Genomic DNA, 16,808 nt, shown 5'->3' on the forward strand with positions numbered 1-16,808 from the left:
CACATACACATGGGACAGTGAGTCTCTCGGGCAGGCTTGCATATTGAGTGGACTTTGGTTCCCTGAGTTGGGGGTCTGTCTCTCCTTTTATATGGATAGACATGTTTCTCCTTTCTCCACCCCGCCGTGCAAGCACAACCTTTTGCACAAGTGTGGACCCTGCACCCCTGAGCAGCGCCCCCCTCCTTACCTCGCCATGTCCACCGTTGTGACATTGAACTTGACTCCTTTAAGCCAGAGAACCATGAAGAGGCGTTGGCAGAAAGGGCAGTTGCCTATGTTCTCCCCATCCAGGCCAGCCTGTGAGGAAGAGAGAGGCAATTCAGGACAGAGCTCACAGGGTAACAGTGAGGTGGATATATAGGTGAAGAGCGCAGGCGCAGTAACACTGCAGTGCATACACAGGTGAAGGGTACAGGCAGAGCAACACTGCAGTGCATACATAGGTGAAGAGCGCAGGCCAAGTAACACTGCAGTGCATACACAGGTGAAGGGTACAGGTGAAGTAAAACAGCAGTGCATACACAGGCAAAGGGTACAGGCAGAGCAACACTACAGCGCATACACAGGCGAAAGGTACAAGGGGACGAGCACTGCAGACTTTACATAGGTGAAGGATACAGGCAGAACAACACTGCAGTGCGTACACAGGTGAAGGGTACAGGCAGAGTAACATTGCAGTGCATGCACAGGAGAAGGGTACAGGCACAGTAACACTGCAGTGCATAAACAGGTGAAGGTTACAAGGGGACGAGCACTGCAGTGCATACACAGGTGAAGGGTACAGGTGAAGTAACACTGCAGTGCATACACAGGTGAAGGGTACAGGTGAGGTAACACTGCAGTCCATACACAGGTGAAGGGCACAGGCAGAGTAACACTGCATTGCATACACAGGCGAAGGGTACAGGCAGAGTAACACTGCAGTGCATACACAGGAGAAGGGTACAGGCAGAGTAACACTGCAGTGCACACACAGGAGAAAGGAACAAGGGGAGGAGCACTGCAGTTCATACACAGGTAAAGAGTACAGGTGAAGTAACACTGCAGTGCATACACAGGAGAAGGGTACAGGCACAGCAACACTGCAGTGCATACACAGGACAAGGGTACAGGCAGAGCAACACTGCAGTGCAAACACAGGAGAAGGGTACAGGCAGAGTAACACTGCAGTGCATACACAGGTGAAGGGTACAGGCAGAGTAACTCTGAAGTGCATACACGGGTGAAGGGTTCAGGTGAAGTAACACTGCAGGGCATACACAGACGAAGGGTACAGGCAGAGTAACACTGCAGTGCATACACAGGTGAAGGGTACAGGCAGAGTGACACTGCAGTGCATACACAGGTAAAGGGTACAGACAGAGTAACACTGCAGTGCACACACAGGAGAAGGGTACAGGCAAAGTAACACTGCAGTGCATACACAGGTGAAGGGTACAAGGGGAGGAGCACTGCAGTGCATACACAGGTAAAGGGTACAGGTGAAGTAACACTGCAGTGCATACACAGGAGAAGGGTACAGGCAGAGCAACACTGCAGTGCATACACAGGACAAGGGTACAGGCAGAGCAACACTGCAGTGCAAACACAGGAGAAGGGTACAGGCAGAGTAACACTGCAGTGCATACACAGGTGAAGGGTACAGGCAGAGTAACTCTGAAGTGCATACACAGATGAAGGGTACAGGTAGAGCAACACTCCAGTGTATACACAGGTGAAGGGTCCAGGCAGAGCAACACTGCAGTGCATACATAGGTGAAGGGTACAGGCAGAGTAACACTGCAGTGCATACACAGGAGAAGGGAACAGGTGAAGTAACACTGCCGTGCATACACAGGTGAAGGGTACAAGGGGAGGAGCACTGCAGTACATACACAGGTGAAGGGTACAGGTGAAGTAACACTGCAGTGCATACACAGGCGAAGGGTACAAGGGGAGGAGCACTGCAGTGCATACACAGATGAAGGGTACAGGTGAAGTAACACTGCAGTGCATACACAGGTGAAGGGTACAGGCAGAGCAACACTGCAGTGCATACACAGGAGAAGGGTACAGGCGCAGTAACACTGCAGTACATACACAGGTGAAGGGTACAAGGGGAGGAGCACTGCAGTGCATACACAGGTGAAGGGTACAGGTGAAGTATCACTGCAGTGCATACACAGGTGAAGGGTACAGGCAGAGCAACATTGCAGTGCATGCACAGGAGAAGGGTACAGGCACAGTAACACTGCAGTTCATACACAGACGAAGAGTAAAAGGGGAGGAGCACTGCAATGCATACACAGGTGAAGGGTACAGGTGAAGTAACACTGCAGTGCATAGACAGGTGAAGGGTAAAGGCGAAGTAACACTGCAGTGCATACACAGGTGAAGGGTACAGGCAGAGTAACACTGCAGCCGATACATCAGTAAAGGGTACAGCCGAAGGGCACCTTAAACTATACACAGGTGAAGGGTAGAAGCAAAGGACACCATCATTTATGTAGAGGTATAGGTGGGTGTTAGAATTGGCATCCTTGGCATGGTTTTTCCCTAACTTGTTGCCTTCAGACTTCATTTTTGCTGACATTAGGACTTAGCACACTTTACCACTGCTAACCAGTGCTAAAGTGCTTGTTCTCTTTTATAAAAACAAAGTGACATTGGCTTATTCCCAATTGGCATATTTAATTTTAAGGCCCTATTAAAGTTTGTAAGGCCTGTAAATTAAATGATACTAGTGGGCCTGCAGCACTGGTTTCCACTTGAGTAGCACCTTAAACATGTCTGCGGCCTGCCAATGCAGAGCCTATTTGTGCATTTTAAATTGCCATGACAACCTGGCAAAATAAACCTTTTGTGCAAATCTTCCTTTTTAATACATATGGTCACTTCTAGCGTAGGCCCTGGACAGCCCAGAGGGCAGGGTGCAATCTATTTGAAAAGTAGGACATGTACTTTTAGGTTTTACATGTCCTCATAGTGAAAAGAATCTTAAATTCTTTTCATTATGCAAGGCCTATCTCTCCCATAGGATAACATTGGAGTTGCCTTATCACATTTTATAAGTGTAATTTCTAAATCAGAAGAGGTAAACAGTTCATGTTTGGTGTCTCTGGAATCACAATTTAAAATCCTAACATAATGAAGTCGGATTTTAAATTGTAATTCTGAAAATTCCACTATTAGAAAGTCTGCAAGTGTGGATACTCATTCAGGAAGAAGGACTTCTGTGCTGCTACAAGGGCTGCCACTCTGCTAGATTGCTGCTCTAAAGGAACTTCTGCCCTGCTGTGCTGACCTGCTGCCTGCTGCCATCTTGCCTGGGGAAGAAGAACTAGACCTTCAGCTTCTTCTTGAACCTAGGACCCCAGAGAGGGCTAGTCTGCTGGCCTCCTGATCTGAGCCTCTGGGACATAAAAGACTTCCCAGCCAGCTCCTGGACCCAACTGCAGTGAACTCCCGACGCCCAAGTGGTGCCCCTCAGGTCCCGGTCCCTGGGTGTGGTTACCCAAGCTTAAACCAAGCTTCTGTGCTCTTTGTGACTGCGAACATGATGTTTGCACCGAGACCGCACTGCTCGCACCAAAAACCAGTGCGAGCCGCTGCAGCCTGTCTCTTTGTTCAGCAGCATTGACCATTCATGTGGGACCACCAGTGCTTAATATGTTAATATAAGTGCCAGGGCCTTTGTCAGGAGGCCACTGCAGCTTGCACCACACATTGCCTCTGCCAGCACTGCCAAAAATAGTACCAAACATACTGACTAACCACCACATTTCTGCGTGTGCTAATGCAGAGTATTCCAGGCCTCCAATGGTATAAGAATGACTTTGGAGGGAGGCATTACTGGCTTTTAATGTATATTGATTTAACAAACATCTGTTGATGTGCTCATCTTTAAATTAGACAGCTCCATCATGTGGTAGACTGTCAAAGGAGCCGATGTTGAAACGTTAGTGCTGTTGCCCAGCATCGTAAACCACCAGCTCAAATTAAGCACTGGGGACCACCAATGTGATGCTCCAGCCTGCCCATCCACAACACCCAGCCTGCTCTTTGCGCCATGCCCAAAGCCTCCTGTGACGCTCTCCTTACGGCCCTGTGCAAGGCAAACGGGACTTATGGCACAAAACTTGATAAAGTAAACCGTCAGTGGGACTAATCTGGAGCTAATCCGACCCGCACTCCACTGCGGTTGGCCTGAACCTTTGAATTTGACCCGGTCTAGTGTGACCGGCAAGCTGCGGTTGGTGCTTTTTTCATTTAGGCGCTATTTGTCCCTTTATTTAAAAAAAAATCATAATTCTGGTTCTACTGATTGTATTTTTGTCATTTTGGTCTTGTCTTATTTATTACATTTTACATTATTTTCCTAACCTGGTGTGGGGTATTTTTGTGTGGTGCTTTCACTGGTTCACTGTTTAAAGTGTTGCACAAATACTTTACACATTGCCTCTAAGTTATGCCTGACTGTTCTGTGCCAAGGTACCGGGGTTAAGGAGAGGTTAATTTGAGATTTGCTCCTTACACTGACAAGGATTGTGGTTGCTGCTTGGGCAGGGTTCACACCTCAGTCAACTGGTAACCAACATTTTCACAGGAGGGTGCAGGTGAAGTAATACTGCGGGTGATACACAGGTTAAGGATACAGGTGAATTAACACCACAGCTATTACACAATTGAAGGGTACAGGCAAAATAGCACTTCAGCTTATACAGAGGTGAAAGGTATAAGCAAAGGGCACAAAAACTGTTAGACCTGATAATCTTAGGGTGGTCATCCCCCAATATTTTGGCTGCCTCCCTCCACTGCCTCCCTGACACTGTTATTGCTGGTTTTAGGACTATGTAAATTCATTTTCCACTACAGTGAGGCCTGTGCCTCTCATAGACTAGCATTAGAACTGAACTCATATACTCTTAAGCGGTAGATTCTGATCTGGAAGAAGTGGCCATGTCTTGTTTGGCATTGCCAGTCTGGTAATAGAAAATCCTGCTTACTGGTGAAGTTGGATTTAATATTACTATTGAAGTTGGATTTGATATTACTATTTTAGAAATTCCACTTTTAGATAGTGGGCATTACTGTGCACTTACTGACATCTGTGCCTTACAGCCTGTCTCCAATCCACGTCTGGTCTGTGCTGGTTGACAGCTCCCCTTGTGCATTCCACCCAGACAACCATAAACCCAGGACACTCAGCCACGTCTGCATTTATCTGCATACTGACTGGGACTTCCTGAGCAGGAAGGGTGGAGGGGCTCATACTTACATTTCAAAAGCCAGTGGCCTGCCCTCACACAGAGGACTGAAAATCCCCAACAGGGATCCTGGCAGACCGGACTGGGCTGAAAGGAAAACTTGTGCACTTCACAACCCACTCTTTGAAGTTTCCCCCACTTCAAAGGCATTTTGGGTATATAAACTGGGTCTCTGACCCCACCAAATCAGACACTTCTGGACCTACACCTGCACTCTGTCAGAGGAACTGCCTGGCTACCCAAAGGACTCATCTGGATTTCTTTGCTGAGAAGTAGTCCTGCCCTGCTTGTTCTGCTGCCCTGTTGGCCTCTGACTCTGCTGGAAGGACTGTGCCTGCCTCCGGAAGTGCTCATCAAGGGCTTGGATTGAGCTTGCCTCCTGTTTCTGAAGTCTCAGGGACAACAAAGACTTCATCTCTTCAAGAAACTCCTTATTTTTAGAAAATCGACGCAAAGTCTGCAGAAATCGACGCAAAGCCGGCATCACGGCTGGGAAATCATCACACTGCCGACTGGAATGATGCAGCACCTACTTCGTTCGGAGAATTTGTTGCAGAGCCTGCCTTGCAATGGAAAATTTGATGCATCGCTTACAGGATCAATGCAGTGCCTGCTCCTTCTAGCAGCATGCCAAGAATTTTCAAACTATGTTCCCTGGGCATCAAAATATCCCCTCATCACAGTGAGGAACCAAGACTGTGCGCCTGAAAAACAATGCAGCCCCTTATAGCGTGGAAACAAATGACGCATCGTCTGTGCCGTGCTGGAAAATTTGGTGAAACACCCTATTTTTCCATGCATCTCTTCCTCTGCAATCCCAGTGCGTCCTTATTTTTTAAACATCCCAGGTACTGTGTGTAACAAAGAAACAACTGTTGATTTCTAAGGATTGAGACTGTTTTAAACCTTTTAAAAGTGAGATCTCAACTTGTCCTTTTAGTCCTTTGTCATTTTGACCTTATTTTATTCAGATAAATATTATCTATTTTACTGAACGTGTGTGGTGTATTTTTGTGGTGTGTTCACTGTGTTGCTACATGATCTATTGCACAAATACTTTACATATTGCCTTCTTAGTTAAGCCTGACTGCTCACTGCCAAGCTACAAGAGGGTACGCACAGGATAATTTGGATTGTGTGTGACTTAACCTGACTAGGATTGTGGTCCCTACTTGGACAAGGGTGTATACCAATGCCAACTAGAGACCCCATTTCTAACAATAACTTATACATAGGTGAAAGGTACAGTTGAAGTAACACTGCAGCTATTACACAGGTGAAGTGTACAGGCACAGTAACACCACACTGTTACACAGAAGAGGGTAAAAGCAGAGGACGACTTCAAACTTTACATAGGAGAAGGGTTCAGGTCAAGGAACTCCGGGGTGGATATACAGATGAAGGGTACAGGCGGAGGAGCACTGCAGCCTCTACATAGGTGAAGGATACAGGCGAAGGGACATTGCAGGGCATCCACAAGTGAAAGGCAAAGTAACACTGCAGCGGGTACACAGGTGAAAGTAACAGGAATTTGAGTACAACCTATACAGAGGTGAAGGGCACAGGTGAAGTTACACTGTGGCCGTTAGAGAGGTAAAGGTAACAGACAAAGGAATATTGCAGTAGATACACAGGTTAAGGGGTCAATCAAAGGGCACCATAACCTCTACAGAAGTGAAGGGTGCAGGTGAAGGAACCCTGCAGCTATACAGGTAAAGGATACAGGCAAAGTAACAGATTAAGTAACATAGAGTAACATGGAGGCTGATACACAGGGGAAGGGTACAGACAAAGGAGCTCTGCCGCCTATTTACAGGTGAATGGTACAGGTGAAGGAACACTGCAGGTGAAACAAAGGTGAAGGGTACAGGTGAAGTAACACTGCAGCCAATACACAGGTAAAGGGCACAGACAAAGTAACACTGTGGCCGACACACAGGTGAAGGGTACAGGAGAATGAGAGTGCAACCTATATACAGGTAAAGAGTACAGGTGAAGTAGCACTGCAGCCGATGCAGAGGTAGAGGTTACAGGGGAATGTGAGTACATCCTATACACAGGTGAAGGGTACACACGAAGTAATACTGTGACTGATACACAGGCGAATGGTACAGGCAAAGTAACTCTACAGCCTTTACACAGGTGAGGGGTATAAGCTAAGAAGCACTTCAACCTACACATATGAAAGGTACAGTCAACATATCAAAGCAGCTTATAGACAGAAGAAGGGGTGTGCAGACAATGGATACAGGCCAAGGAGCACTGAAGCCTTTAAAGGTGAGGGGTCAAGACAAGAAGCCCTGCAACAATAAAGGAGTAAAGGATCACAAATACTTATTATGTGTTGAAGGGTACAGGCAAAGGAGCCCTACTCACTATATACAGCTGAAACACAACTCAAATGCAAGGTGGAGTATCATTAAATTCTTCAGTACTTTCTTGACTACACTTCCACTAAGTATCAGTATCTTCTTGAGAAGAATGCATTAAGTGTCATTTACTTCTTTAGTATCATTGCATTAAGTATTAGTTCATTCACAAGTATCTTTACATTAAGTGTCAGTTATGTCTTGAGTATCCTTGCATTAAGTATTATTTACTTTGCTGCACTGAGTATCAGTAACATCTTCAGTATCGCCTACTTCTTGAGTATCTGTCCATTAAGTATAATTTAATGTTTCGTATCCTTGCATTAAGTATCAGTAACTTTTCGAGTTTCTTTGTACTAAGTATCAGTTACTTCTTGAGTATCCTTCCATTAAGTATAATTTACTGCAATAGTATCCTTTCATTAGGTTACTTATTGAGTATATGTGCATGAAGTATCAGTTACTTCTTGAGTCCCCCATTATTTAGCATCAGTTAGTTCGTAAGTATCCTTGCATTAAGTATCAATTACTTCTTGAGTACCCATGCATGAAGTATCAGTTACTTCTTAATATCGGTTACTGCTTTGAATATCCTTTCATCAGTTATTTCTTTAGTACTTTGGGCTTAAATATTGAAAACACTGGTACAAAGAAATGGTGATAGATGTTTATTCTCTGGCCCTAGGGTAGTTGCATGACATTTGATTCTATTCACCTATGAATGAATGAATGAATCAATGGATAAATTACTTAATTATTTAATGCAACAATGAATGGCCCTACATTTCTTGGTAAATCTGGAATAATGTAAGGCAGTGCAAGTCGCTGCATTGCATTACTCTGCCTTGGGAGGCGATCCATGGGTGGAGCATGCATGTTACCACTCATCCACCCATGGATTTTGGCACATTCCTAGATTTACCAAGACTGGCAAGCCTGGGAACACATAAGAATACTATGCCTTCCCAGGGGAGGCCCAGTGAGGAGAAATATCTTTCTGTCCTACTCTCTTATTCAAGGTCCTCAAATTCTTTTCAGGCTTCCTTCAAATTCTTTCCATTCAAAGTGTATCTCTTTCTTTACCAATCTGCATACAGGTTCTACATTTTCCAAGTAACACTTGATGAATTTCACATAGAGCTCCCATGCTGGTAGGACATTCATGGCTTTTTCCAGAGTTGGAGATTTAAAAATTGCAGAGACAAGGAATGGTTTTGGTCGAACACTCTCTGTACTTATCACGTATTTGAAGTAATCCACATGTGCTTGTATTGCCTTGCATGTGTCCTTTTTAAGGTCAGACCACAGTCTTAAATATCTTGTGTAAAATATTAATGCAACATATTTATGCACCTGTTGGCCATCAATCTATAGCCTACCATGACATCATGCATAGCACAGGCACCCTTCATTCCTTAAAACATTTTGCTAATTATTTATTGGAATACTGGTGGTGCTGTTCCCCAAAGGCATGAGGCAGAAAAGAAATGATAATTCCAGTGTAATGAAAGCCGTTAGACCTTTGGAGTCCTTGCAAAGATGTACATAAATAGGCTGCCTTGAAATCTAATATGGGAAAGATACATGCCTTGCCCAACATCATTACCAACTGGCATAAGGGATAAACATGTACAGTTTGTTACAACTTGATGGTTGAGCTGTCTCAAATCTGTGCATAACCTCATTCCTCCTTTTTTCTTTTATGCAACAACCAAAGGTGATAGCCATTCTGGGGCAATAATTATTTAAATGACAGAATTGTTACATCAGTCTCCCAATCTGCTCTTCACTTCAGTCCTAGTTAACAAAGAGATATTTCCTAATTTTCATTTAACTAGCTCCACGCTATCCTTAAATGTAATCAAATGCTGAAATCTCTTTAATAATCCCATTCGTTTTCTGAACACACTTCTATAGTCTTGTAGAACAGTCTCAAAATCATTCAGTTAGCAGTGAATATGTACGGTCACTTGCATGGCTCAGTTATCATTTTCAACTTTATTTGTCTGTACCACTCTATGATATTAACTCAGTTGTTCACCATATTTGAAGAACAGATTATCCTATCTCTAAATCACATCTTGGTGCTGAGCACTCTTTTGGGTATAATATGTTCCATAAGCTCCAGGTATAATGTTTATTTCCATACTTCCTCTCTAATTGGTGTAGCATTACAGGTGTCTGTTGATATTGTTGTGGTATTTCTGGTGACCTTTTAATGCTCTTGATGATTTCTATGACCTTCTCAGTACTAGGATCTTCGTGGCACAATAGCAATTTGATCTCTCAACATTTTGCCTGTTTCTTTGGAAATGCATATTACATTTTACATTATCAACGTTGCTGCATCAGCTTCAACTAGTTCTCCCTCTGCTTACTAGCTGTAATAGAAATTATGTATCTCCTTTATTACACATGTTGTAATATCAACATGTGCTTCCATTCTTTTCTTAACTTCCATATCACACTCTTCTCCATCTTCAGACTGAGGCCCATATTTATACTTTTTGACACAAAACTGCGCAGATGCAGTTTTGCGTAGAAAAGTATAGCTCCGGCTTGCGGCATTCCAGAATGCCAGCCGGATGCCAAATTTATGGAACCTCGCAAGCCAGCGCAAAGAGTGAGCTAACGTCTGGAAAAATGACGTTCCCCGGGTGGGGTTGGTGCTAAGGGGGAAGGGGGTTTTGCACCAAACAATGACGTTAGGCTGGTTAGAGGCAACACAAAATTGCCTCTAATCAGCCTGGTGTAATTTCCTGATGAAAAACCATCCATACCACATGACTTCTGTCTTAGAAAAGACAGGAATCATGCCCACCACCCCAGTGGCCAGCTCAGGGGACAAGGGCCCCCTGGGCATGCCCATTGCCCCCAGTGCCATGTAGTGGGCCCATTTCAGGGCCCTAAATGGCACTTTCAAAAAAGTAAGTGCTTACCTCTACTTACCCTACATATCTGGGATGGGGTCCCCCACCCTCTGGTGTCCCTCTGGTATGGGTGGCGGTGTTCCAGGGGCTTGGGGTGGGCACCTGTGGGCTTTTTCCATGGTGTTTGATCATGGAAATGTGTCCACAGGCTTACTGCCATTATTTAGCCCTGCCTCCCCTGTGCACCTTTTTTTGCACAGGAGGATAAATAATGCGCTAGGGCCTTAGAGTCATTCTTTGGACTGATACGCCTATCTTGCATCCCATTGACGCAAGGTGGTTTCATGCATCCAAAAATTGACTTTAACTCCAATATTTTGGCACTAGGTGGGTCTAGCGTCAAAATATAAATATGGAGTTAAGTTTGCACTGAATTAGCGTAAAAACAATTATGCTAATTCAGCACAAAGGAAGTATAAATATGCCCCTTGGTCTATGGAATCCATGTGACAAAACACCTTCTGCTCTTTACATCCAGGCTGATGTTCAGCAGAACTTACATTCTCTTCGCACAACACACCATTTAATCTATTGCCGCTAAGTGTGTCTCAAAGCTTGTTACCCATTGGGATCACTTCTCTCATGGTGGGCCAGATATCTCAAGGACTGTCAGGGCACAGCAGAGACATTGAGCTGGTTAGGGGGTGCATTTCCTGCCTCCCCATGCCTTACTTGAGGGTTGGGTGGGAATGGGGGCCAAGGCACAGCTGTATTTGCAACCTGAGTCTCTTGTGCTTTTACTGGCCAGATTTTCTGGCTGGCAAAATCAGTTTCCTAAGTTGTTCCTGCACATGGAAAAATCTGGATGCAGTGGCATCAGCCAAATTATAATTGGGCAAAGGGGTATCCTCCCAAGAACACTCCTGTGTTCAACTTTAAATCAGAGGCCCTATGTTATTGAAATGCATTTACTTGTAGATATTCCTCTTTAAAGATTTTTTTAAGGCAAGGGGCCTGATTACGAGTAGGGTGGTCCGAGGACCAGTGTACTGACTTTTTGCAACGCAACCGCTGTGTCTTGTGGTGGTCCTCCTGTCTGAATTGGATGGCGGCGGTCAGACCACCACAGGACTGCCACCACCACCAACTCCTGACCCACGGTGGTGGTGATGAGGAGAATGGCGGAATAGGGAGGCGGTGTCCGCAGTGGCACCACCGTCTATATTACAATCTGCCTTTTTGACGACTTTTTCATGTAGGGGCTTAAGGTGGGAAGTTATTAAAAATATAAATCATTGTTTTTTTTGTTTTTTTTACGTTAATTAAATAGATAAATGGCAATTTTATTATTTAATTGATTAATTGTTATGATAAATATTTTAGTATAGTTTTTAAATTCGAAACTGCAATTTTTTTAAGTTAGTCATTTTTAATTTAGTATTGTGTTGTGTTTCTAGAATATTACAGTGAGAAACTAAAGTAAATATAGGTTACTCTTTTTTTACTTTTAATTACTTTTTATGGAGAATTAATAATCAGTTCAAATTAATAATGTTAACCTTATAATGTATTAATTGCTATTTAATTATTTTAATATAGCTTCTGATTTTTAATTTGCAATTTACATTTTCTAAGGTATAGTTAGTAATTTTTAATTTAGTAGTACATTGTTTTGATTGTAGGAAATTATGGTGGGCAGTTATTGAAAATATAAAGCATTTTCTTTATTCTAAATGGACTTTTAGGTTAATTAAAATAGAAGCTATTAATTATTGTCAATTAATTTATTGATTGTTATTTGAATTATTTGTTTTTTTTGTGCCAATTGTTCATTTGTAGAACAGTGTGCTTTTACTAATAGCATTCTCAAATTCGGTTTTCTATTGATTGTTTGTTTTAATTTTATTTAATATCAAATGTAATATTAAAAATGTTTTATTTATAATGCTTGTTTATTGTTTTTGTTTGTTTAGGAATTGGAATGGTATATATAACCCTTCCAAAGTTGAACAATGTATTTGCAGTTGCTAAGTTTGGAATGAGAATTGGATTTATTACTAATATTGTTATTATAATAATACATGCAAAGAAGTTGTGGGGTGGTTTCCACTTGAATCATTTGTTTATTGTCCTATTTTTATGTTTATGTTAAGAGGGTATTTAAAGGGTGATTTATTGGTGATAAATATCATGTGACCAAGGCTGCTGTGTCAGTCGAAACGCGTTGTGTTTGGATTAAATTGATTTCTTCTTGTCCCTGAAACCTGAGTGTGCGAGTATTATCATTGTTTTTTTTGCCTTATATATATACATATATTAATAATATATTTACATTACAATAAGGTAAACTATTTATTTTAATTATATTATCATTTTCATGTCTTAAATACATTATATGTAACGTTATACATGGATATATTGCTAAATGTACCCTTTTTGACAACATTCTGTTCCACTATATTTTTTATGCATTATTTTGGTAGTGAACAGGCAATATATGTAAATTTAATATTTGGGTGGTGTTATTTTTGACACAATATTTTTGTATCAAAGCATTTTTGTTAACAGTATTTTGTCATACAATGATAACAAGGTGGTCGACTTATAGCCACCGTCTTCGTGCTCCTACTTTTTGAACAAGCACCATACAATCACTGAATGCCTTTACTTATAAAGGTGGTAGTTCTTATATTTCAGGCAGCTGACCACAAACAGCTGCATTTATGTTTGTACTTATCTTTCTGTGGCTTCTTTACTGGCTGCTAAAGGTGGGTCTTCCTGTACTGTTGTTCTCAGTAGAAGTGTGTGTTGGGCCCAAACTCATCATCAAAGTTACATACGGATGAAAGCAGATGGAATAGGAAGCGCAACATTACCCCATACATCACAACCGCCATACCAAAGAATGTTATTGCCACCCCACCCTGCAGCTGTTTTCCCCTCCCACCAGTCCTAATACTCTAAGCACCTTTCACCTTGGTGCATGCAGCAGGGAACCACTAGACATTTACAACAGAACAGCACAACAATAGTGTTTCATCGCACACAGTGAACCCAGACGTTTTAAGGAAAGATATTTAGGCCCAGATTTATTATGGTCTTGCATTGCCCTTGTGCACGTAAGGGGACGCAGGGCGATGGAAAACCTGGATTTACATTTACTTTGTGTGACCCTGCATGGCTTAGTAAATCTGGAGTAAGGTAAGACAGTGCATGTTGCTGCCTTGCGTTAGTCTGTGTGGTTGGAGTGTAACATGGGTGGAGCATGGGTGCTTCCACGCACCCACCCAGGTACTCTGAAGAATTCCTAGATTTACCAACACTGGTAAACCTGGCTAAGCACAGAATTGTACACCTTCCCGAGAGAGGTGCTACAAGGAAAAATATATTTATTTCTCTTCATCCTTCTAAGTGTGCTGTACTGTGCACACACCTAGAAAGAGAAAAAAGCCCCTAAAAACTGTTTTTGTGCAGGGAAGTGTCCCTTCCTTCACAGCAACAATCCTGCTTAATGCAGGCACCCTTGCTCCATGGCACAAGGGGGCCTGCCTTGGTGTTAGGAAGCAGACTGTGCACCAGAGGGCAGGAATGTGCCATATCCTCATAGATATGGTGCATTCCTGCCCTCTCCCTTTCATGCAGCACAGCACGTGAAGAAATGATAACTCTAGCCCAAATGGGCATGATGAGAACAGGTTTTGTGTCACTCTGCGCCACACAAGGTGACAAAAGGCAGCACAGAACCTACAATGAGACTTATCAAGCCACAGAAGTCCACCTTACGTGGCCCTGCATGGCTGAGTAAATCTAGTGTAACGCAAGCGAACACAAGTCGCTGCCTTGCATTTCAGTAAGTGATGAGGATGTTAGATGGGTGAAGTGTGGGTGCTCCCATTGATCTACCCATGCACTCTGATGAATCCCCATATTTACCAAAAGTGCTGGACCAGGGAATGCATAAGGCTTGGCCTCCTTCCCCCAAGAGGCGCAACAAGGATAAATATCTCTATTTCTCGTCATTGTTTCCTCTTTCTAAGTGTGCTGCAGAATGCAGCACACTTAGAAAGACGAGACAAGCCTCAGAGGATTGTTTTTGTACAAGACAGACCTGCCAACAATGCAGGCACCCTTACACACTGGTGCAAGGCTGCCTGCGTTTGCTCTAGGCAGCACATTGTGCGAAAGCGCAGGCAGAGAGCAGGAATGCCCCGTATATTGTTAAATACGTACATTCCTGCCCTTTCACGCAGCGCAGCAAGGTGGCGTGCTGTACTGCGCTGCTTGAACGTTTGTTAAATATGCCCCTTGGTTTTTAGTTCTGGCTTGACGATGTAGCTGTTACCGGACCTGATGTTATCACCAGAAAAAGCAGACCCTCAGGAAGTATTACTGAGAGAGCGGTTTTGCCAAAACCTATACATTGATTTCCTTGACAATAGTGATTGGGCAGAAGTTGCGTTCTGCCACAAAAGAGAGCGTGCTGCAGTCCCCTTGGCTCATGAAGGGTTTTCACTCACCTAACATGGCTGCTACATCCAAATGTAACGACATGGAGGTATGCAAGGGAAATGAGAGTTGGACAGTTGTCCTTCCTCACAGAGGTCTTAAGACGCTGGAAAGGCAAAATATCTTGAACTTTTAAATTAAATGGGTTGCTTTAGAGAATATATCACATATGTGCCAATAGACCTGCTTCAGGCGGGGGACTCCTGATTTTTTAAGCCAAAAATTGATTTATTTTGTCCGCCTCCTGTCTGAAGTTGCCTCTGCTTTAATCAAAGTCAATGGTGGAAACACATTCTCTCGATTATGTTATGTGCAGGGTTACAGACAGATGGCGGGCATTTGTTTTACTAATGATGAGTCGGACACTCAAAATGAGAAACACTTAAGAACCACAACAGTTTCTCCCATTCTGAAATAACACTGGTTACTTCTAACTGGCTTCCTGTTAGCATTATCAGTGTTACGAATGATGTATGCCTGCCTTTCTGCTAGATACATTATTTTCTTCCATTTATAAAATCACCACAAGCGAGGCACTTTATTTAGTACACATTGGGGGTCATTCTAACCCTGGCGGTCGGCGATCGCCAGGGCAAAAATGACGGAAGCACCGCCAACAGGCTGGCGGTGCTTCCGGGGCCATTCTGACCGCGGCGGTAAAGCCGCGGTCAAAAAAGGGCGACCGGCGGTTTCCCGCCGGTTTACCCCTGGCCCAGGGAATCCTCCATGGCGGCGCTGCTTGCAGCGCCGCCATGGGGATTCCGACCCCCTTACCGCCATCCTGTTCCTGACGGTTTTCACTGCCAGGAACAGGATGGCGGTAATGGGTGTCGTGGAGCCCCTGGGGGCCCCTGCAGTGCCCATGCCAACGGCATGGGCACTGCAGGGGCCCCCTAACAGGGCCCCACATTGATTTTCAGTGTCTGCCTAGCAGACACTGAAAATCGCGACGGGTGCCACTGCACCCGTCGCACACCAGCAACTCCGCCGGCTCCATTCGGAGCCGGCTTCATCGTTGCTGGTGCTTTCCCGCTGGGCAGGCGGCGGCCTTTTGGCGGTCGCCCGCCAGCCCAGCGGGAAAGTCAGAATGACCGCCGCGGTCTTTTGTCCGCGGTACGGTCTTCTGGCAGTTCCCGCCAGACGGGCGGCTTCCGCCGCCGGCGGGGGTCAGAATGACCCCCATTATCCTGACCGTTTTACTCCAATTTTCTCACAGTGTCACTGTGATTGCTTTAGTAACAACAACAACCAACAGCATTGACATGTCCCAAGTGTGCACATCTATGTGCCAAGTGTACACTGCTGCAGAAAGGCTCTTTTGAGTGCCTCACATAGCTGACTTTATTAGCTTTCTGTGTGGGAGTGGGACAGTCAGCAGCCAAGCAGGAAACAGCCACTTTCCAATTTCCACAAATCATCATTTTGTGATGACAACACCCTTCTGTGTTTGTCCTCCCGGCTGTTATTTATTGCAAAGAAAGAATCATCAGCTACTAAAACAAGCACTGACAAAGCGAATAGGTCTCACCTCAGGAACCTTTTGGTTTGCAGATGGTTTTTAGTGACACTGTACAGCTTCACTAAAGAGTGAATAAAAAAGGCACTATGATGAGTTTGGCTGCATCATTATTTAGGTGTATGCATCAAGCATGTGCGTGTCTACAAAATGATGCCAGTGCTTTTTCAACAGGTCCACTGCCCTTATCACAGCCACTGACGACATGCATATGATCTTTGACGGAGGAGACACAGTGGAACTCATCCTGCTCGACCTCTCAGCCACATTCAGCACTGTCTCCCAACATCAGCCAATG

At 44.1% G+C, this 16,808-nt stretch overlaps 1 protein-coding gene across 2 annotated transcripts in view; it reads right to left on the minus strand.

Moving 5' to 3' along the window:
* Window positions 1-16,808, minus strand: part of CLIC2 (chloride intracellular channel 2) — a 284,434-nt gene that overhangs the window by 217,018 nt on the left and 50,608 nt on the right. For both annotated transcript variants that reach the window (XM_069212163.1, XM_069212162.1), the window contains exon 2: window positions 191-300. In XM_069212163.1, coding sequence (XP_069068264.1) covers window positions 191-300 — 110 coding nt within the window. The remainder of the gene's footprint in view (window positions 1-190; window positions 301-16,808) is intronic.

This window comes from Pleurodeles waltl, chromosome 10 (genome assembly GCF_031143425.1).
Source record: "Pleurodeles waltl isolate 20211129_DDA chromosome 10, aPleWal1.hap1.20221129, whole genome shotgun sequence".
In the NCBI taxonomy this organism is placed as follows: Eukaryota; Metazoa; Chordata; class Amphibia; order Caudata; family Salamandridae; genus Pleurodeles; species Pleurodeles waltl.